At 41.3% G+C, this 22,344-nt stretch overlaps 4 protein-coding genes across 4 annotated transcripts in view; 2 read left to right on the top strand and 2 right to left on the bottom strand.

Annotated features, from left to right (window-relative positions):
* The window catches only part of LOC105383769 (dynein regulatory complex subunit 2), a 30,597-nt gene extending 11,662 nt beyond the window's left edge, over positions 1-18,935 (top strand). The window contains exons 6-11 of the mRNA XM_048622535.1: positions 943-1,166; positions 16,177-16,374; positions 17,054-17,248; positions 17,681-17,836; positions 18,056-18,285; positions 18,789-18,935. Of these exons, the coding sequence (XP_048478492.1) occupies positions 943-1,166; positions 16,177-16,374; positions 17,054-17,248; positions 17,681-17,836; positions 18,056-18,285; positions 18,789-18,930 (1,145 nt within the window). The 3' untranslated portion in view covers positions 18,931-18,935. The remainder of the gene's footprint in view (positions 1-942; positions 1,167-16,176; positions 16,375-17,053; positions 17,249-17,680; positions 17,837-18,055; positions 18,286-18,788) is intronic.
* LOC105390023 (general odorant-binding protein 71) lies at positions 1,190-7,984 on the bottom strand. Its single transcript, XM_038114976.2, has 5 exons — positions 7,874-7,984; positions 2,081-2,542; positions 1,658-1,897; positions 1,435-1,561; positions 1,190-1,346 (listed from the first exon to the last, which is right to left on the bottom strand). The coding sequence occupies exons 1-5, from the start codon at positions 7,928-7,930 to the stop codon at positions 1,243-1,245; spliced, it is 990 nt and encodes a 329-aa protein (XP_037970904.2). The 5' UTR covers positions 7,931-7,984; the 3' UTR covers positions 1,190-1,242.
* Positions 18,936-19,008: 73 nt separating the features above from the next.
* On the bottom strand, positions 19,009-19,637 carry LOC105383745. Its single transcript, XM_011553841.3, has one exon. It carries the CDS (start codon positions 19,521-19,523, stop codon positions 19,104-19,106), a length of 420 nt encoding a protein of 139 aa, XP_011552143.3. The 5' UTR covers positions 19,524-19,637; the 3' UTR covers positions 19,009-19,103.
* A 1,307-nt stretch (positions 19,638-20,944) lies between these two features.
* LOC105383744 (pre-mRNA-processing-splicing factor 8) overlaps positions 20,945-22,344 on the top strand; it is a 40,455-nt gene continuing 39,055 nt past the window's right edge. Inside the window, exons 1-2 of the mRNA XM_048622448.1 lie at positions 20,945-21,085; positions 21,256-21,455. Coding sequence (XP_048478405.1) covers positions 21,269-21,455 — 187 coding nt within the window. The 5' untranslated portion in view covers positions 20,945-21,085; positions 21,256-21,268. The remainder of the gene's footprint in view (positions 21,086-21,255; positions 21,456-22,344) is intronic.

Below are 22,344 nucleotides of genomic sequence, written 5' to 3' on the forward strand. Positions count from 1 at the left end.
TGATGAGCACGTTCAAGTACGGTCAGGTGCAGAGAAACCTGACCCCCCTCCCATAGTAACAATGCTTCTGAGAGGGGTCAGGTTTTTCTGCACCTTACTGTACCTGATGGATGATGGTGATGGATGGCTGGTGGCGGCGCTCACGAGCTCCCTCGGCGACTCCGACCACCAGCACCGGCGCGCCTTCCAGGCACATACCGAGACTATCAGCGACTTCTTAGGTGGGAGGTGGAACTTGGAATATAGAAAACTATTCTGACTGAAGAGCTATTACAGTTAGCCACAGTGGCAGCGGAAAACTCTGCGGTTGGAACGGCAATGAACTTTAACAAAAATGGCAACAGAATATTATTATCAATAGCAGCTTTTGAAAAGAAAATAACTAAGTATACAGGGTGTTGCAAAAAGGGTATATAGATATACTAAGCCGAAACCTAATTATGTCATTCTGATTTCATTTGTGGCATGTTATATCATAACATGCTGTACACTTACTTAGGTTTCGGCTTAGTATAAGGGTACTAGTTATTATTTTGTGGTATAAGTACCCTTTTAACGACATCCTATAGGTATAAATGAATGTTACCGTCCACGCTACGTTGCATTTAGCGATCCTACTTATTTACAGGAAAAGTTACAAAATCTACCCTCATATGTATATCCTAATCCTAACTTCCTAACTAATATTATAAATGCGAAAGTAACTGTGTCTGTCTGTCTGTCTGTCTGTCTGTCTGTTACTCTTTCACGCCAAAACTACTGAACGGATTTGAATGAAATTTGGTATACATACGGTCTAGACCCTGGGAAAGAACATAGGCTACTTTTTATCCTGAAATTCCCACGGGAAAACTTTTTAAGGCGAAGCGAAGCGCGCGGGGACAGCTAGTTATATATATTTAAGGAAAATGTGTGTTATCCTATCGCCAATTTTTCCTACAGGAATTGGATCCCAGCGCCTGGACAAACTGCACGAAGAATACGAGCGCCAGAAGAACATCCTGCTGGAGAGCTGGGACCACCAGGAGATGGACCTCAACGACCACCAGCACGAGGCCGAGTTCAAGCTGAAGCTCATCACCTACGTCCAGGACCGCGACTTCCAGCAATATAGGAGGACCACGGACCAGGAACGGGCCACGGATAAAAATGACGCTAGGATTGAGGTAAGTATTAAATTTATTATCAAAAATGCCGTTCATTCAAAGCTTCCACGATTGGGAGGGAAGATGTTTGCAAAGATTAGATTTTGATGTCGTCTTTCCAGTCATCACAGTTGGCTCGGCCTTTCTCTGATAGACACAGCATGAGGTTCTTTGAAAAATCGCACTTGTCTTGCATGTTTTCTGAAAAAAACAATTGCTTTCAATTCTACTGAAATACTTACTATAAGTACTTACATACATACCTACCAGATAATCGATTCGAACTTACCATTGTATAAAATCTGGAAGCATTCCTCAATCGACTCCTGTAGAAAATCTCTCAAATCCTCATTCTTGACATCTTTAGTGATAACTTGCGTTACCAAATATCTATCAGGCATGCCGTTGTCACCTGTCTGCATAAAAAATAAGCTCTTAGCTACTACTCAAACCATCCTTAAAATTACTTATCTATACGTAATACTGTACTTATAGCTGTTAATCAAACTTACCATCTCCAGCTCTTCCAGAAAACAATGTAAAGCACAAGCTTTATGGTCCGAGTCTCTGCTGGAATTGTTCTCACTGGAGTTCTTGTCATTATTCCTGTAAGAATCATCATGACCAGATCCAGATCCGGATCCTGACCCTGATCTGGAGGTATTGGGGTTGTACTGACTCCTGTGACCTGAGGATCTCTCACGCTTCATCCTTCTGGATTGCTGCTGCCGATTGTTGTAGCCATGTGTATCCTGGAAAAGCCATAAGCCATGAGAATATAAAATATCACCGTTTGTTGAGGGTTAGTTACTTCTCCACCAAAACAATTAGGCGCATGACAGGAATGTGGTTTCATGTTTGCCGTGCCCCTAATTGTTTTGGTGGAGTTATAAATGACAATAAATAGTAACAAAGTAACAATTATAGTTACTTACGGACTCATAGTCGTTATCTCCATAATCTTCCCTGCCGCCACCCATTCTGCTATCTCTACTGTTCATGTTGTTCCGCATATTATTCGTACTGGTCCTCATGTTGTTCATGCTATCCCGACTGCTCCCGGATTCCGATCTACCGTACTGTGTGGTCCCACTTGACACTTTATCGTCCCGGCTAGACCAGTCGCCCCTGCTCTGCGTTTGGTCCCGAGATCTGGTCCAATCGCGATCGGTCCATTCGTCTCTGCTTCCATAAGATTCTTCTCTTCCTCCGAAGGCATTTTCTCGTCTTCCGAAATTGGAACCCTTACTGTGCTTGCGTTTTTCCCTGGAACTGTAGTCGTCCGAGTAGTCTCGACTGTTACTCGAGTTCTTGCCATCTTGAGACTTCAGGCAGTTCATGTAAATCATTTTTAGTTCTTCCTCTTTGGGACCTCCGTCTGATCTGCATGTTAGAGCCTGAAATAAGGGTAAGTAGGTACTGACACTATTCTATTCTATTCTATTCTGAGAGGGGGCGAAGTACGTGTACGTGTACGTGGCTCTCTCGAGTGGAACCTTTGTACATATCCCCTTGATTTCCTCTCAACTGAGTTAGACGTGATTGTTTTGCTCCTGAGTTTTAATTCAAAAAAGTTATTTAGCATCAGTGATTACACGGTGAATCTAACTTTGTGTCAACAGTAGACTAATACCAAGCTTAGACAGTGCTCACAAGTTATTTTTCGTGTGGTTTTTAGTGCTTTTATTGTAAAAACCAGTGTCTCGTATTGTGCTCACCAAATTGTAAATAGACAACTACCCCTCGTTCAACGAACTCTCTAGCGCCTGATAAATTGGATACGTCAATTTTGCACATACACTACTTACTGCCTACCGATTTCTTAAATCATAACAAAAATCTGAGGCCATCATAATGCCACTAAATAGAACACCGCCATCCATACCAACACTATCCAACACGGACTGCATTTCCGAGAACCTATGTCAGTCGGATCCTAATCTCAGCCTAACCAGTGACCACAGCTTACTTTCTGAGCAAATTACTCAAAGAATCAAAAGAAAGAGATCAACAAAACAGAACGATACGACGAGCGACAGTCTCACCGGATTTAAAAACGAAATCAAGGACTTTATAAAGGACCTGATCAGCAACCAAAATGCCCGCCTGGATAGATTTGAAAACCATATCATGGAAATCAAAAGTCAATACACCAAAATTGAAGACTCTAATAGCAGCATCGAGAAGTCGATGAACCATATGTCCGATCAACTAACTTCCCTGGAAAACAACATAAGTGCTCTAGAAAAAGAACGCTCAAATATGGTATCCCAAATATCTCTTATTGAAGAAAAGATGGAAAACTTCGAGCGTAACCTTCTCAAAACTTCGATTGAAATCCGAAACGTTCCGAAGCTGAGTCAAGGAGCTAGAGAAACTAAAGAGCAGCTCTATGCCTTAGCTCGCTCTTTATCAACAATATTGAATGTCGAACTGAAAGGCTCTGATATTCGTGACGTCATGAGATACCCATCAAAGAAAGAAGCCAAATCGTCCACCATATCCATTGAATTCTCAAACACCCTGCTCAAAACGCGCATTCTGCAAGCTTCCAAGGAATATAATAAACGCAATCCTTCGGACAAACTGAACTCATCTCTACTAGGACTAAACTCAGACAAAGTCCCAATATATGTCGCCGAAAAACTGTCCGCCAACTCGAACAGACTATTTTACATGGCGCGTAGCTTTACAAAATCAAACAATTATTTGTTTTGCTGGACATCCGAAGGACGCATATTGATAAAAAAAGATACGAATAGCCCTTATATTGTTGTAAAATCAGAATCACAACTGGAAACTATTGTAAAACCTAATACTGCATGACTATCCCAACCCATTGTCATCGAAAAACTATTTGTACAGCGTATCTTATACACAATCTACACTTTAAATAATATACACACTATTAAACACACATACACTACTAAATTACACATCATACCAAGCAATCCTTACACACACACACCACAAAACACAACTACATCCACCGAAGTCATCAACACCTACATGTTTTGTTCACTATCTAATATATGGACGGTTCTAGTAATTTACAAACGCATCCTGCATATTTCACTCTGCCAAACTGATCAATGTCCCAATTACACACTATATTACCCTTTCTGTTACCCTGAAAATTACTAGATATTGATTTTCGCTGCTATTAATAATATTGAATACTTAAATAAAGACATTGATCAATTGTCTATATCCGATGTTTTTACTAGTTCTCCTGAAAACTGTAATACACTTATAGATACCAATAAACAACATCTCAAAATACTAAGTCAAAACATAAGATCTATTAATGTAAACTTCCCAAACTTTGAAACTCTCTTACATCGTATACCGCTCGAAATGGATCTCATTGTTTTATCAGAATGCTGTTTACTTTGCAAAACAAACTCTACTATCCCTATTTTACAAAATTACAATATGTGTCACACTGAGAAAAATCTTAATAAAAATGATGGCGTTATATAAAGTCCAACCTCAATTACTCTATCGAGGAGCCAGACTTCCAAAATTCCGCTACCGGGCTTCTCGTAAAATTAGGTCATGAAACTGCCATACTATGCATCTATCGTTCCCCTAATAATGCAGATATCGACTCATTTCTTATATCACTAAATAAAATACTAACCTCATTATCACGCTTTAAGTCTGTTGTTGTTACAGGTGACATAAACATTGACATCAAACCCTCTTCTACTGATACACATTTTGAGAGCTACCTTAATAACCTGGCTTTTCTAGGCTACCTACCAACCCATACTTTACCAACGAGAGACAAAAACTGCCTAGATCACACCGTATTACGCACTCAACACCCCGCGACAACAATCCTATTCGAGTCGACCATAACCGACCATTTCTGTACTCTTTTTTGTCTCAAATCTCAGCAACAACGAATCTTCGCAACTACATCTGTAAGCGTAATTAATTACGACTCTCTCGACGAAACTTTAGCAAACCAAAATATATTTTTCTCTACTCTACCTATAGACGATCCTAATACAGCTATTGATGTAGTCATGAAAACCCTATCTAACGCCATTGCAACTAATACGACGATAAAGCCCTTATCTAAGCGAAAGCGAGTAATCAAGCCATGGATTACCCCTGGCTTATTAAGATGCATGCGAAATAGGGACAACTTACTTAAAAAAACAATGAAATACCCGGATGATCCTATACTAAAATTAACATATAGTAGATATAGAAACTTTTGTACCAAAATCTTAAAAAAAGTTAAAAGGCAATTTGAAACTAGAGAACTAGATAAAGCAGGAAAGAACAGCAAACTTATTTGGAACACTGTCAAAACCATTACTAACACAACAATCTCCAACAAACAACCAACAGAACTATTAACCATCGCCAAGTCACCCGTTGATTCATGCAACATCGTAAACAATTTTTTTGTTAATGTCGGCAAACAACTTGCAGATGAGATCAAGCTTCAACAACATGATCCACCCACTCATGGCTCTGATAGATATAATGACGAAACCAACACCCAGTCATCATTTGTCCTCCTGGAAACTAACGCCGAAGAGGTATCATCAACGATTCTCTCATTAAAAGCGTCCGCTGCCACAGGCTATGACGGTATATCAACCCAAATTCTTAAAAGGTACGTTAACATTTTGTCACCTTGTTTATGTCGTATCTTTAACGCATGCTTTCGGTCGGGCATATTTCCGTCATCTCTAAAAAAGGCTATAGTACAACCAATTTTCAAAAATGGAGACCGCCATACTGTTAACAACTATCGTCCTATAGCTATTCTGACCTCTCTCTCTAAGGTACTAGAGCGCCTTATTAACAGAAGGCTTATTAACTACCTAGAAGCACATAAACTCCTTTCCCCCAATCAATTCGGATTCAGAAAAAACAAATCCACAGACGACACAGTAAATGAGTTGACGAATCACATCGTTAAAGCATTAAATAATAAAGAGAAGGTACTTACTATATTTATTGATATTTCCAAGGCCTTTGATACCGTCCCTATTCCTTTACTATTATTAAAACTTGAAAAAGCAGGTATAAGAGGACTACAACTAGAACTTTTTCGGAGCTACTTGATGGGTCGCTCGCAAGTAACTAAAATAACTAGCTACTTAAGTGAAGAACAAAACATCTCATATGGCGTCCCTCAAGGGAGCATACTTGGTCCTACCTTGTTTTTAGTATTTATCAATGACTTATGCAACCTGAAAATACCTTCCGGGAAAATTGTATCTTATGCAGATGACACCGCAATAACTTTTTCATCCGCGTCATGGTCAGAACTACAAAAAACTGCTCAACAGGGTTTTAATACCATATTTGACTGGTTCCTTTCTCACTGCCTTACCCTTAACATCTCAAAAACTAGATTAATACCATTCTCTATTACTACAGCTTCACAACCAAAATCACCATTACACATTTTTGCTCACTTTTGCCCCCGCACTTCACCGATCTGCCAATGTCCATCTGTTATGCATACTGATTCGATCAAATACCTAGGTATTTTAATAGACAAACACTTAAATTTTAAGAACCACATCAATCTCGTATCAAACAGGATTCGAAAACTTATTTACATATTTAAAACTATTCGACATGTTTCGAATCCATTTATCATACGTACACTATATTACGCACTCTGTCAGTCAGTACTATGTTATTGCATTACTTCCTGGGGAGGAGCCGCTAAAACAATACTAAAACCACTTGAAATAGCCCAGCGTGCTATCTTAAAGGTTGCTACTTTTAGTCCTTTTAGATACCCAACCATAGATTTATATAAACACGTTCAGGTGCTAAATGTGAGACAACTATTCATATTTAACACTATTATGTATCAGCATAAAATCACACCGTACCAAGAAATAACAAAGCGCCGCAAAGATCTGGTCTGCAGTCTTCCCCACCCTTATTTCGAATTTACTAAAAGATTTCTTCCTTATATCGGTCCATATGTTTACAACAAAATCAACTCACTGGTTCCTATAACTATATGGAAAATCAATCTTTGATTGTAAAAAAATGGTTCGAACATTTCTAATGAACAAAACTTATGATGAAACCGAAGACTTCATAAACTCATAAACCACAATCCTAACATACCCACAGACACACCCACACACACACACACACACACACACACACACACACACACACACACACACAACACAAACCCTTCCTACTACTATCTTCCTACTCATATACCTATATGTTATAATTTTATTTTTTTAAATACTTACTGTGTAATTACTCACTATTACTGCATTTACTGTATTTTAAAATATCTGTTCGATTTTGCTATCTATAACTTAACTATATACAAATGTCTAACTATTTACATGTGACCTCACCATTTCTCCCTGACAGGGGACTGGGGCTGTTAACTCCTTAATACAGGCTAACAACCTACCTAGGATAACAGCAAGCAACTAACTTTATAAAACCTCACCATGTAACCTAGTTTTAAACACAAAAATTGTTAATATCTGTTATGTTAGTTTAAGTTTACTGTAACCTTTTTTGTGAAATAAATACTTATTATTATTATTATAATACATTATTAATACTATTATTAATACTATTGATTTCAGCTCAGCCAGCCTAGCTCCCGAGTAAACTGGAGTAGCAAGCCACTGGCATTCTTAAGTCTTAAGAGACACTAGTTAACATGAAGTGGAATGGAATGTAGGTAAATGTGATGGTCAACTTACATTGGCATGAAATAATAAATCTAAAAGTGCGAAGCTGCAGAGCACTAACACACGCATGGTGCTTCCCGCTATTTAATAATGATGAGACTAATTGTGCGCAGGCGCATGCCCTGCTATTTATAATGGCGAGCACGCTTCACTACCTCCGAAACTATACAAAAGGATCAAAATAATTCCAATCTGATTATGATTACAATGTACCTGCCTGTCGTAGGTTGATGGAACGGACATCGGACACCCCGTCGTATTTCGGGATGTGGTAAAAAAACAAGTTAAGTAAGTATTAGCGTCTGGTAGTCTAAGCGGGAAACTTTTACTGATCTTTTGAGAGGTCATGTCTACCTCGCAGTCTTCTCCATACTCCTCTTCTCACTTATGTGCAGATAAACTAACACTCGCCAGTCCATCGTATTCCTTCCGTTTAAGACTCGTGTAGGTAGAGTAAGTAGAGTATAGGAGGACCTACAGTGAAACTATAAAGTCCTGAAATTAAATGAGGGCACTGCTATCTTTCATGTAGCAACCCTATATAGCGGAACATAACTGACTTTGATACTTGAAATTTTGCCTGTTAACTTCCTACCTATTTATGTATTTAAAAAAAAAACAACTTACCATCCACAAAAAAGCTCTTATACAAGCTAGAAGGTGTTAATATGAAGGCTAATAGTGAAACCAATAAATATTTATTTAGATAACGTTATTACAACTGTATAAAAAAACTGGATCTGTTGACGAAGGGCACATAGTAAAGACATCAATTTCTCTTTTTGGACGGCCAGTTCTGTTTCTTCCAGGAGTTAGAAATATTCCATATTTTGCCCTCTTTGGCACGCTGGTCCGATATAACTATAAAATAAAATAAAAAAATCTTTTTGAGTCACACAATGCCCCCCAAATTCACAATGTGAATTTAGTAAGTTAACAAAAAATATATCTTCAAGTATCAAAATGTTAAGGTTTGACTCAACTGAAACCAGATGAAACCTACTATCAGTGGTATGTAAACAATGTTCGACTTGGGCTCTAAACCTAGGTTTATCGATAAATGAAGCGTTGGTACTAATAAAAAATGAGTTATTACAATTTGTACAATGTTACATACCCGTCATACACGCTGTAGAAGCGTAAACATCCTCCAAATTCGACAAAATGTGTCCAGCTTGATGTTCCGCTAAACATTGTATTAAAACTCGATAAATAACTTCACTAGCTTGACTACGAATATTTTTCTTCATCTTCCTAATTGCAAAAAAGCGTAAATTGTTGCTTTTATCTAGATTATCCTTATAATTAATAAGAAAATTCAAAAAACAGCCAACCGCCTATTGACATAAACAATTGTTATGACTTTTATGTTTCTTTTCTAATGGTGCCAGGCTCCTGAAAATTTTAGTTCCTCAAACATTAATTTCAGGACTTTATAGTTTCACTGTACCTATAGGACCACAACCATTTATTACTCTGGCACCAAAGGCAATGTCTTACAGATAAAACACTACCCGAACACAATCAGGAGTGGCAAAACCGGGTAGACTGTAGACAAACTAAAGCGTTCATTTCATCACACAACTATAAATTTAAACGCTACTTACTCAACCTGTCCCGTAGTAATATATCATTAATGGTAAAATTAATAACAGGACACTGTTGCGTGAATAAACACTTATATACCATAGGTAACTCAACTAGTCCCTTATGTAGGACATGTAAGGAAGTAGATGAGACGGTTGAACACATTCTGTTAGCTTGTCCACCTACTACAGAAACAAGATTATCTATTCTTGGACCAACAGAGCGCCTATCTCAGCTATTGGAACACCCAGGCTTGCTACTCCAGTTTACTCGAGAGCTAGGCTGGCTGAGCTGAAATCAAGGGGATATGTACAAAGGTTCCACTCGAGAGAGCCACGTACAGGAACTTCACCCCCTACCAGAATAGAATAGAATAGAGTAAGTAGAGTATGTCATTTACGTAACTAGGTACCTACATGTATTGTATGTCTGACTTTGCTTTAGGGCTGCTGTTTCTTTACATACCTATTACTAACTAAATCACTAAAAACTTGCTAGCTAGGTAGATTATATCGAAAATCTCAGGTGTAAGCTGTAGAAGGACATAATTGTTCTCATAATCAACTATCACAGATAGGGTAGGTATAATTCCTACGTACCTAGTTACATAATGTTTGGCTGCTAGACTCAGACACGGTGTACAGGTCACAAACAGGCCACATCATCAGATCAGTCACACCATGACAGACAGTTTGACAGATGCAACCGGAAACCGCTGACACACCAGGGTCTATAGGTAATATGGGTACCTATCTACTCTCCTGATAATAACAGGAAATGTAGCATAACGAATTGATAATGATGATGTTTTTAAACAAAGTCTGAAAGCTAAAGTTGCAGATTGCTAGTCACATTTGTCGAGAATTCAATTAAGTACATACCTACCTACCATTGGTTAGATAATACATATGTTGTTTACCTACCATTAACAGGCAGAGGTTAGGCAGAGGCTGGCAAGACGTCGTTGGGCAGTTAGCAGTTGGATCAGCAAGGCCGTTTATAGAGTTCCTACATACTTACTTATGATAGTATGGAGTATTTGATTAACTGAAACTATGTCGTTACTAAATCAAGAGTCCATTTATTTTAACACTAATTACGCGAGTGAAATTAACACGTCCGATCGGGCTGGTGATGTCGCGGGAAGAGAGCGAGCCCCGGGGTATCCCGCTGTGCCTAGGGTGGCCACAGGGCGACACAAAGTGTGCCAGATGAAATGTATTAAAAACTACCATGGTTATATAATCTACCAAGGGTGGCTTTCGCCACATCACCCCCCTACGGAGAAAAGAAAGTCATACAAAAATAAGAAAAAGTAGTTATAAAATCGAAGTTACAAACAACACAAAAAAAAAAAAATAGTTAATAGAATTACCAAAAGAAATACATGGTAGGTAATGCAAATACGGTGCACAAAATAAAATACAAAACAATAAATCACAAAACGTAAGAGAATTGTTTTTCAGTAAATAAAAGTGTTTTTTTAGTACTACTTATAAATAAATGCTACATAAGTAGTTAGTTTAGGTAAAATTTAAACCTTACATACTAACAATGGCACATACTTTGGTATAAGTCAAAAAGACAAGATAAAACTTAATATTAACATAACTAGAATACGTTCATCTTTAATAATGTAGTAAAAGTTTGTAAAAAAACAACAAAATGAATATGATCATTTAAAACATATAAAATTCATGTTGTATTACAAAAGTATAAAAGAAAAAATATCGAAAGAAACATAGGTGTAATGTAAAACTTATAAGTCTAGAACATCTCTAAACCTAACTTTCCTACCAGCCCTAGTGGTAACTTGCCGAGAAGGGGCAGGTGGGGGTAATTGAGGAGCAGTTTTATGAGGTGGAGATGCGGGTGAATGAATTGGCGCATCTGGTGGAGTGGCCGGAAGAGAAGTAGGAGAGTGCCCAGCTGGCGCCTGATTGGCTGAAAGTGGAACAGTGTCAGGAGGCGCAAAAATGTATGCGGGCTTGAGCCGGTCAATGCTGACCGTATTCTCATTTCCGTTAATGTCAAGCGTAAAAGTTTTATCACTTCTATGCAAAACACGATAAGGACCACAGTAAGGAGGCTGCATGGAGCGTCGGACGGTATCGTCACGAAGCATCACGTGTGAAGCAGTGGCCAGGTCTTTGAATACAAAGGTCGATGGCTTAGCATGGTGTGATGTAGGCTTCGGACGCATTACATTAATGCGCTTCCTGAGCTGATTTACAAGGTCAGAAGGGTCACTTACGTTGGTGGTTTCTTCTGAAGGTGTCAGAAGTTCTCCTGGCAGGCGAAGAGGTTCGCCATATAGCAGTTCCGCTGATGAAAACCCAAGGTCTTCTTTAAGCGAAGATCGTATGCCGAGGAGCACTAATGGTAGCGCTTTACACCATGTTTCGTTGTGGCACATCAAAGCCGCCTTAAGTTGGCGATGCATGCGTTCCACCATACCGTTAGCGCAAGGGTGATAAGCAGTTGTACGAATCCGATTAATACCGCATAAATGCATGAGGCGTTTAAACAAGTCAGATTCAAACTGGCGACCTTGATCGGTAGTTATTGTGGTGGGTATGCCATAACGCGCAATCCATCCTGTCAATAAGGTACTGGAGACTTCTTCTGCGGTGATTGATGACATTGGCCAGACTTCAGGCCAACGTGAGTAACGGTCGACTGCAGTAAGACAATATGTAAAGTTGTCAGAGTGAGGAAGAGGGCCAATTATATCAATATGGATATGTCTGAATCGCTGGGAAGGTTGGTCGAAATGTCCAAGAGGTGATGATACATGTCTACTTACCTTGCTGCGTTGACATTGAAGACAAGTCCGGGCCCATTCTTTGCAGTCCTTTTTCATGAGTGGCCACACAAAACGGTCAGACACCAGGCGTACGGATTCTCGCATGCTCGGGTGGCTAAGGTTGTGAAGGCGGTCAAATGCGGGTCGACGGAAAGAAGGTGTGAGATAAGGTCGAGGTCGACCCGTTGTGTTGTCACACCAAAGGATGACGTTTGTGCCGGGTATTGAAACCTTAGTGAGCTTTAAGGAAGACGGGGATGCAAGTAGTTTAGCAAGCTCAGGGTCTGAGTCCTGGGATATTGCCAAACTGTGATAGTCGTCTTCAAGCGAGAGTGCTTCAACACGTGACATGGCGTCAGCGACAACGTTGTCTTCTCCTTTTATGTGTCTTATATCAGTCGTGAATTGACTTATAAACGACAGGTGATTGAGTTGAGATGGGGGTAACTTCTCACGACGCTGTATAAAGGCGTATATGAGGGGTTTGTGGTCCGTATATATCGTGGCATGCTGAGCTTCCAGGATGTGGCGGAAGTGTTGCACGCTTTCATATACACCGAGAAGCTCGCGATAATATGCGGGCCACTCTGCTTGTTTCGCTGAAAGCTTCTTACTAAAATATGCAAGTGGCATCCAGTCGTCATCCTCTGATTTGCGCTGCTGAAGACAGGCACCTATGTGGGTGCTAGATGCGTCTGTGAAAAGGCCTAATGTAGCTTCAGCATCAGGATGTGTTAATGTGGTTGCAGTGGTAAGACTGGCTTTGCACTCATCAAAACAACGTTCGAGGTCAGGTGTCCAAGGAAAAGGCTTGGCACCTTTGCTATTTGTAGCAGCAACGGCGTCTATGAGTGGTGCTTGATATTTCGCAGCATTTGGTAGGAAGCGTCGATAGTAATTAAGCATTCCTAAGAAACGTCTCATTCCTTGAACGGATTTGGGAGGAGGAAAGTCTGCGAGGGCTTGAATGCGATCCTCAGGTGGTCTGGTGCCAGCAGCGTTGATGCGGTATCCAAGGAATGTTACCTCGTCAGCACCAAAAACACATTTGGATGGGTTAATGACCACGCCATAGTTATGGAGCCTCTCAAATAGTGCTCTGAGATGGATGGCATGCTCTGTGGGATCTTTGGAATATACCAAAATGTCATCAACGTAAGCGAAACAGAAATCTAGGCCTCGCACGACCTCGTCGATGAACCTTTGAAAGGTTTGACCAGCGTTTCGAAGTCCAAACGTCATGAATGGAAATTCAAAGAGGCCAAAAGGCGTAATTATGGCTGTTTTCTGAATGTCGTTTTCAAAAACAGGGATTTGTTGATAGGCTTTTACTAAATCAACAGTGGAAAACACTGACGAACCAGCTATGTTATGGGAATAGTCACCTATGTGACGAACTGGGTATCTGTCGGGAACTGTGCGAGCATTGAGGGCACGATAATCACCACAGGGACGATAGGTGAAATCCTTCTTTGGGACTAGATGAAGTGGGGAAGACCAAGGACTGCTAGATGGCCTAGCAACACGAACTTGGACCATTTGTTCAAACTCTTTCTGAGCGGCGCGAAGCTTATGAGGCGCGAGTCGGCGAGGACGAGAGGTGACAGGTGATCCTTCAGTTGTTTTGATGTAGTGCAAAGTAGAATGACTTACATCGGGAGTAGTTCCTGGTGGGCGTGTGATACTAGGAAATTCAGCTAAAATTGCGGCATAAGGCGTGTCAGGTAAAGAGACCAATTTGACACTAGGCTGGTTACCATCGGCAAGCACTGCGGGGATAGACAATCCTGTCTTTCCGTCACGCAACTTACCTTGTGCACAGTCCGGTAAAAGATTATAGTGGGCCAAAAGGTCGGCACCTATAATAGCGCCGGAAACGTCTGCCACCACAAAACTCCATTTTAAGTCTCGCCGTAGTCCCAAGTTCAGATTTAGTTGCACCAAACCGTATGTTTGAATTTTTGAGCCGTTAGCAGCGACCAGTTCATACGTTGCTGGTGCCCGTAATCCTCGAACATACGATTTGGGCAGGCAACATAAATCTGAACCGGTATCGACTAAAAAACGTCGGCCAGTAAATTTATCGGTGACAAACAGACGGTGGCTTAGTGGTAAACAATCAGTGGCCGTCATCACTGATTGTTGCTGGAGTTTCCCTTAGTTAATGGGGCACCTGTCCAGGAGCACGGTATTGTGCAGTGATCCGCTTTGTCACCGTGCTTTTTATGGTACCAGCACAAACCAGCAGGCACACGGTTACGGCTGCTATTACGGGTCCGGCTAGAGCTGCGATCACGGTGGCCGCTTCGGTTGCGCGCTGATTTTAAGGCTGTTAAGTCATGTCTGAGGTTACTTACCTCCAACTGAAGCTTACTTACAGCTTCATTCAAGCTATCAATCACGATCGGTAGATAGGAGCTGCTGACGGGTGCGGGCGTACGACTAGCAGCATTTACACCGTAATGAACTGGGCCCGGATGCTTCATATTGTGCAGCTCATCTGCAAGTTCTCCCAATTCTACTAGTGATGCAGACTTCTGCGACCTAAGTACGCCCTGCATGATGTAAGGCAACCGGTCCAGCCAAATCGTTTTGATCGTGCGCTCTGGAAACGCGGTGCCAGCCAAGGAAGATAAGTGTTGTAGGAAGGAGGATGGTTTTCGATCTCCGATTTCCTCCTTCTCCAATATTTGGCGTACATTTTCCTCGTACGTCTGCTCGTACTTACCTATTAATGCTTTCCTCAGAGCGGAGTACGGGTTATCTGCAGGGGGATCTAGGATAATTCCTTTCACCTCGTCCGCTACTGCTGGGGGGAGCTGCTGCACCGCATAATAAAATTTTGTGGTCTCGACCTTTATATTATTGAGGATAAACTGCGCCTCTAAAATGGCGAACCACAGAACTGGCTTCTCGTGCCAAAAGGGCGGCACCTTGATAGATATCCTATCCACTGCTACGCTAGATGCAGATGTGTTTGCGGGCTGTTCGGACTCCATTATTAACAAAGTACAGTGAAGATAAAGTAGGTAGGTATGTAGGTATGTGTTAACTACTGTACGAAATAAAGTTAAACTTAAAGTCCGCTAAAATTAAAATTAACACTTTCACTGAACACTGTTCTATTGTCTTTACTTGCGTCGCGTCGGTCCGGCAGGGTTGGCTTGGGTCGGCGCAGGTAGTCGGTCAGTCGGCTTGGGTGCGAACTTGACCAGATGTTGCGCAAGGGCGTCAACGGGATCTGCGGCGGCGGCGGTGGCGGCGGCGTGGGTACGCGACGCGAAATTACGCGGTGGAGTGTGTGTGGTCTCAGAGTTATGCGACCACGAATTTGATGAATTAACACAGCACGGTTCGGAAAAACGACGAGAAAGTGATGAGATGTACAATCTGGTAGCACTGCAGATATAGACACGGATGGCGCGATATAGCGGGACGCGTACGCAGAGTTCGGCACTTCACTTTTACTTTCACTGCACTAAAATTGGCGGTAATTAATGTTTTGAATTAATCGCGTTTAAATCACGTCGGGGTCACCAATATGGAGTATTTGATTAACTGAAACTATGTCGTTACTAAATCAAGAGTCCATTTATTTTAACACTAATTACGCGAGTGAAATTAACACGTCCGATCGGGCTGGTGATGTCGCGGGAAGAGAGCGAGCCCCGGGGTATCCCGCTGTGCCTAGGGTGGCCACAGGGCGACACAAAGTGTGCCAGATGAAATGTATTAAAAACTACCATGGTTATATAATCTACCAAGGGTGGCTTTCGCCACAATAGTATGATTGGCTGATGATGATGAGGTGTTATTCAGGATGGGTACTTAGGTAATTTACGCGCTCCTCCATACTAACCCTGACCTTTTACCGTACTTCTTAAACCTGCCGCTCCTAACCCTCCACGCCTCCTCGTCACAGCACGAAGAACAGATGCGTCAGCTCCTGGCCCCCGCCGAGCAGCTGATCGAGGCGTGCTGGTCGCGGCTGCGGGGGGTCTACTCCGGCTTCCTGCAGCAGCACCAGCCCGTGGCCGCCCACTACCAGCTGCTGGTGGAGAAGGACGACTTCTACCAGAGGGATATCGCGAGGAATGAGAGGCAGATTCAGCGGGCTACAGTAAGTTGTTTGGGGTTTAGACGATTCTATTTTTGTTTAGGTTGAACTAGTAAGTATAGTTATTAGGTGTGTAGTTTATAGACGATATAGGTAAGTAATTATACCTTAGGTAGGTACCTATCTATACCTACCTTAGTTTACCGTTTGCCTATGCATAGACGTTTATGGGTTATTTATTACGAATTGCCAGAGACACGAGATAGCTCTGATCTTATCACTTGACTCATAATTATACTTAACTATGTACTTATTATGTTACTATGTACTTTTCTTTAAGTGCTTACTACAATTACATACCTCTTTCCCAGTAGGAAATCAGTGCGTACATTGAGCGCAAAACTGGCAAACTCGACTCGATACGATACGCGCCGCTAACTCAGTCGGCGGCTAACAAATTCTCAACTGTTAACTTAACGCAGCCTCATATACATCTGATGATGATGATGATGTCCTCCACGACGTGTCCGTCGACGGCGACACCTTGTCAGTTCCTGGCATGTGCTCGTACGTGGCTTGCGAAGCCGAACTTGGTCTTAAACGTGCGGCTACAGATGTTGCACTGTAACTGTCCGCTCGTGTTGTAGGTGTAGTTGTAGGACACCTTGGGACGAGTTTTCCGAGCGTGGCGTCGCATATACATCTACCTACATACTGACCATCCACTCATCCCCATCCCCAGCACCTGCTCCTAACCCTACAAAAGGAGTACCACCGCACCGTCACCGTGTCCAGCGTGAAGCTGCAGCGTCTGGTAACCCGTAAGGAGGAGCTGGCGCGCCGGTACTGGCAGCTGAAGAGGGACTGCAAGAGCGCCGGGGGCAGGGGGGATGACCGGCTTGTGGTGCTGGTGGAGGCCAGCCAGGGGGTTGTTGAGGTGGGTGGTGTTCATAGACCAGACCAGAACCCAATTGTACTAATATTAGGTTTCTGTAGTTGTGTAAGTACTATAGATGCTTGTAGATTAGCTATATTGCACTCCAATCGATAAAGCGCTATCAAAATAACCACCATACGATAAATAATTGAGTGCCTACCTACCTACAACAGTAACAACTCATATCAAGGATAGCTACATGAATTCATGTTTGTTTCGGTACCTAACTATATTTATTTAGCGTGTAGGCAGGGCATATGAATCTTGTTTATGCACGGTCAGGTGCAGAGAAACCTGACCCCCCTCTCATAGTACCAATGCTTCTGAGGGGGGTCAGGTTTATCTGCCCCTTACTGTACCAACCGGATAATTAAAAATACCTCTATGTACCTACTAAAACTATTGTAACTATGTTTTACCTACCTACTTCAGAGAATGGAAGATTTGAAGAGAAAGCTGGAGAAGATCCAGCAACTGGCTGAGATCTGCAGCAAGTTCGAGAAGGAAGAAGACCGGGAAGTGATGGGCCAGAGCAGTGACAACGAGGGTGGAGTGGTGCTCTATGATCATCTTGATGATGCTATGGTGGTGAGTTTATACTAGACCACCTTACTACTAACCTTAAACAAGACCAAGGTAGGCCAGAGTGGATTCATGTATTAATCATTTGTAAGGTAAGGCGATCTGGGATAATTCAGTAACAAAAAAAATGTACCTATGTATTGTATGGTATGGTAGCAATCTATGTAGGACTGTAGTGTGTACTAGATTGTTTTTCTTATAAGATACCTAATTTAAATTTCACAGAAAGAGTGCACTGAATACAGCAAAATGGACAAGTTTATGCTGAAAATGAACCATGTAAAAGTCCAAGCTTTGTGCTTGAAAGCTGAAAAGACTAAACTGTCCAAGGAGAATATCCAACTGAAACATTACATCAAGAAGTATTTGACAGAGCTAGCGCTGAAGAATGAGAAGGATCGCCCAACCACAGTGAAGGTGCAATCAGGCATAAATAAGGCAGAGATGCCTAAAATGTGAGTATTTTGAAATTGACCCCTTTTCATTGCATTATCACTGTTCGTCAACTACTTACTGTTCCTTGCTATCATCCCACCATCCTGGTAGGACCCACGAGTAATTGTTTTACCCATGGTACCTACTGAATACGTAAGCAGCGCAAAGTAGCCTACTTAGGACACATTTTGCGTAATAAGGATACCAGCTGCTACATACCATAATAATGGGCAAAGTGGAAGGAAAGAGAAGGCCTGGAAGGAGAAAATTGACGTGGCTGTGCAACATCAAAGAGTGGACCGGTGTAAAAACCGTGGAAGAATTATTTAAAACAGCAAGGAATAGAGAGCGCTGCAAAGAGCTGACTGCCAACCTTCAATGATGGAGAGGCACTATAAGAAGAGACCTACTGAATATATCAGCCAACTAATTTATTGGTTCTATAGCTATCCTATTTGTCTCACTACTGTTAATGATAAATAATATACAGTAAGAGATTCATTAAATCAATTTATAATTCCAGACTCCGTCCAGTGACTTGCATAGAAGGTGCAGTTTGTAATGCAGTGATGCATGAGAAGAGAATGAAGATACTTGAGAAGAAAAACCTAGAATTTGGCGGAATTCGAGCCTACCCTCGCATGCAAAATTGGATGCATTCTTAATGATTTATGTTATATAGCCAATTTATAATATTAATCATAAATTTATAAGGTGGGATTATTTTAAGCCAAACAAATGTATATCAAAATATCACTTTATGGATTATGAAATACAGTACTTATCAAAAGCATATAACAAACACTTAACCTAACTTATAATAACCTCCAAGTAACACCTATTCCATAGGTGTGACGCCATTCAGTCCACCCGATCCAGTATCTCCAAGGTTCCAAGGGTCATCAAGCGCAGAGAGCAGCTTCGCTAATGCTTTGTGTCCTTCGGTGTCGATATTCTTGGTCATTTCTTCAGAGAATGGGACATATTCCTCACACAAGATACTCTTTCCTTGAGAGACGCCACTTATTTCATACCAGCCCTCAACAACATCGCTTAGAGGTCTTCTCAGCTTCACAAGGACTTCTTGATCATCAACTGTTTTTACGTAGAATCCTTCACTTGCAGATACTTTTGTAACCTTTCCCCAAAGTGTAACTTTCGCGCCATTCCTTTGGGCTAAATTACCAGCTGTAACGTAGGGAATTAGTTCGTCATTGTCCGGAAACTGGCTGTCCTCGAAGTCATCCTGGTCCGCCATGTCGTTGTGTGGAACTTATAGAGTTTTTCAAGGATATCCAATAAGTAATTTTATAAAAATTGGGAGATTTGAAGTGGCAAACCGGCAAACAAAGCGAAAGCGAAACTAGAATGAAATGACATTTGACATTTGTTGGTAATCTGTGGTGTTGTTCAAATTTTAAGCCGTCCATACACTGGGCAAGTAAAAGTGGAAAAACCGGCCAAGTGCGAGTCGGGCTCGCGCACAAAGGGTTCCGTAGCAGCAAATATAATAAACTTATTATGTCAATTTATACACCTATCTCAAAAACTATAAGAGATACTTTGATCAAACCAAAAATCGTTGAAAGAGTTAATTAGCATGCATCACCTCTATTTTTTTTAGAATTTTATACCCCGTAGTTATAAAAATAGAGGGGGGGGACATACTTTTTACGACTTTGAGAGCTGATATCTCAAAAACCGTTCACTTTAAGAAAAATGTTTTTTAGAAAACTTTATATCATTTTAAAAGACCTTTCCATTGATACCCCACACGGGTATGTACATCGAAAAAAAAAATTTCATCCCTCAGTTACATGTATGGGGGGCCCCACCCCCAATTCTTTTTTTTACTATTTAGTGTCATATTTTTGTAGCGGTTCATACAACACATATTCCCATCAAATTTCATCACTGTAGTACTTGTAGTTTCCGAGTAAATCGGCTGTGACAGACGGACAGACGGACAGACGGACAGACGGACAGACGGACAGACGGACATGACGAAACTATAAGGGTTCCGTTTTTGCCATTTTGGCTACGGAACCCTAAAAATATTGTCTTGCCTGGAGGCAGGCAACGCACACCGCCAACCCTACGCTCGGCAACTGGACCTTCGGCCCAAACGGTGATCCATTTGCGAGCTAAACCGCTCGTTCGCTAGCGGAGTCACAAGCTAAAAGTCTAAACCGCCAAAAGAGCACCATATAGTCTGCGAACTTAAAACCTGGATTTGCTCACTGGCTCCTTGTGCAAAAAATTACCAGTCGATCTGGTGAGCCAGCGAGCCAATAGTTTTTTTGCTAGTAAAGTAACAATGTAAGTTGGTCAGGGAGCACGCCATGTTTTCGCCGACGATGAGAGTAGACTGTGTGGTAAGCTAATGGAAGTATTAATGGATCATCAACGCGAGTCGACGAGCCAACCACCTAGACGTCTTAGAGTCAACTTTACTAAACACATTTATCTACTACGCATGTCATGGCGTCAGTCGCGGCGTTAGACCGTTAACTTACCTGTAGATCAACGCCCATAATTCCACCGTGATAGTTCAAACTTATGGTTATATCTTATTTGGTATAAAAACATACTGAATGTGAGGGCGACTCACTGTACTTGGTCTGTGTAATTCTGGCAATACCATAGACATACTCAGTATCATAGACAATAGGGAAGTTTTTTTAAAAATATTGCAAATGGCTGCCAATGCGCTGCCATTTTGCACGTAAATATTTTAACGTTGATTCTTGGGAAAAATACAAGAGATCAAGTTTTTATTGTTAGTGCAACAGTTAAAACCATTTACTAGCAGGAATAAAAGTAAGTACCCTTCCTTCCTTCATATTCTTTCTTCTCAAATAGAACCGATCAAACACAAATGTTTACCGGCGGGGACCCACGCTGGCTTTTCCCCCCAAGCTTTACGAACAACAGTTACCTTTTCATGCGAGTGGTATTCGTGATTAATCATCGTCTGTGTATTTAAACAGAAGGCGGTCAGCCATGTCGCTGCCGCCGTATCTGCTGGGGCCCAACCCCTGGGCCACTATGATGGCCCAGCAGCAGTTGGCCGCAGCGCAACAGGCGGCGCTGCAGGCCCACGCCGCGGCCGCTGCTGCCGCGCCGCCCATGCCGGCCGCGCAGCCGCCCAAGCCGCAGCACATTCCTGAGGAGAAGATCAAGGAGAAAGGTGAGAGAAATGTTGGTTAGAGGTTATGTTTGTGGTGTTTACTTTGATGACCCACCAACCCTTTCTTAACCATGAAGTTATTGTGATTTGCTGATGCATAATAGAGATTATTTACTGTTGTTTGAAGGAGGGTTGTGCAAGAGTGATAACAATCATTTATCCAATATTACCTACATAATTATTCACCTTATCTAGGTCATTATTATTGTGAAATTTTTCTTTACGCCTACTTTTATTTTAATCTCATAAAAAATACAAAACTTTTTATACTTTTGCCATTAGCATTCTGTAGGAGCAGACAAATCTTTTACCACATCCAATCTTCATCATCATGTCATCTATGTATAGTTTTATTATGTGCTAAATTCAGATGGGCAGGTTTCTTCACTATGATAGCCTTTACTAGCACATGGTATATAAGTATTTTACTTCAATTCCTTATTAAAAATATTGCATTGGTATATGCTAGGATTTCATCTCACAGCCTCTTGAATGAGAGATCTTTCCTGTTATGCCACAACAGCGCATATAATAATAATGCCCATAACATAGGATCATTACATATAAGATTGTATAATTTTAGATAATAAGGTGAACCCTTTTGGCCCAAGGTCTCATATGAAAGCTTATATAGAGACCATTCCTGGAGGGAAGATAAAATTTGCAATAGATATTGAGTTTTCATAGAAGTCATATGTAAACTGCTGTAATTGCAAAACATTTATCTGCAATTAATGCTGATGTAGCCCATTAGCCACAATACTGCCCTACACACACTACCTGTTACCAACAATTCATACCCCTTTGTTGTTTCAATGTAATTTTTTTCCCACCTCACATCATGTGTTCATTACTTCATTATGGAAATATAGTGTGGCACTATTATTGC

Source organism: Plutella xylostella, chromosome 8 (assembly GCF_932276165.1).
Source record: "Plutella xylostella chromosome 8, ilPluXylo3.1, whole genome shotgun sequence".
NCBI lineage: Eukaryota > Metazoa > Arthropoda > Insecta > Lepidoptera > Plutellidae > Plutella > Plutella xylostella.

What these genes read in the sequence shown, in the direction of transcription:
- LOC105390023 (XM_038114976.2), bottom strand. Translation starts at nt 7,930, where the DNA reads ATGCGTGTGTTAGTGCTCTGCAGCTTCGCACTTTTAGATTTATTATTT. An exon ending in ATTTATTATTTCATGCCAAT is followed by an intron (nt 2,543 to 7,873) that starts GTAAGTTGACCA and finishes CCCTTATTTCAG; the next exon opens with GCTCTAACATGCAGATCAGA. An exon ending in CTTCCAGATTTTATACAATG is followed by an intron (nt 1,347 to 1,434) that starts GTAAGTTCGAAT and finishes TGTTTTTTTCAG; the next exon opens with AAAACATGCAAGACAAGTGC.
- LOC105383745 (XM_011553841.3), bottom strand. Translation starts at nt 19,523, where the DNA reads ATGGCGGACCAGGATGACTTCGAGGACAGCCAGTTTCCGGACAATGAC.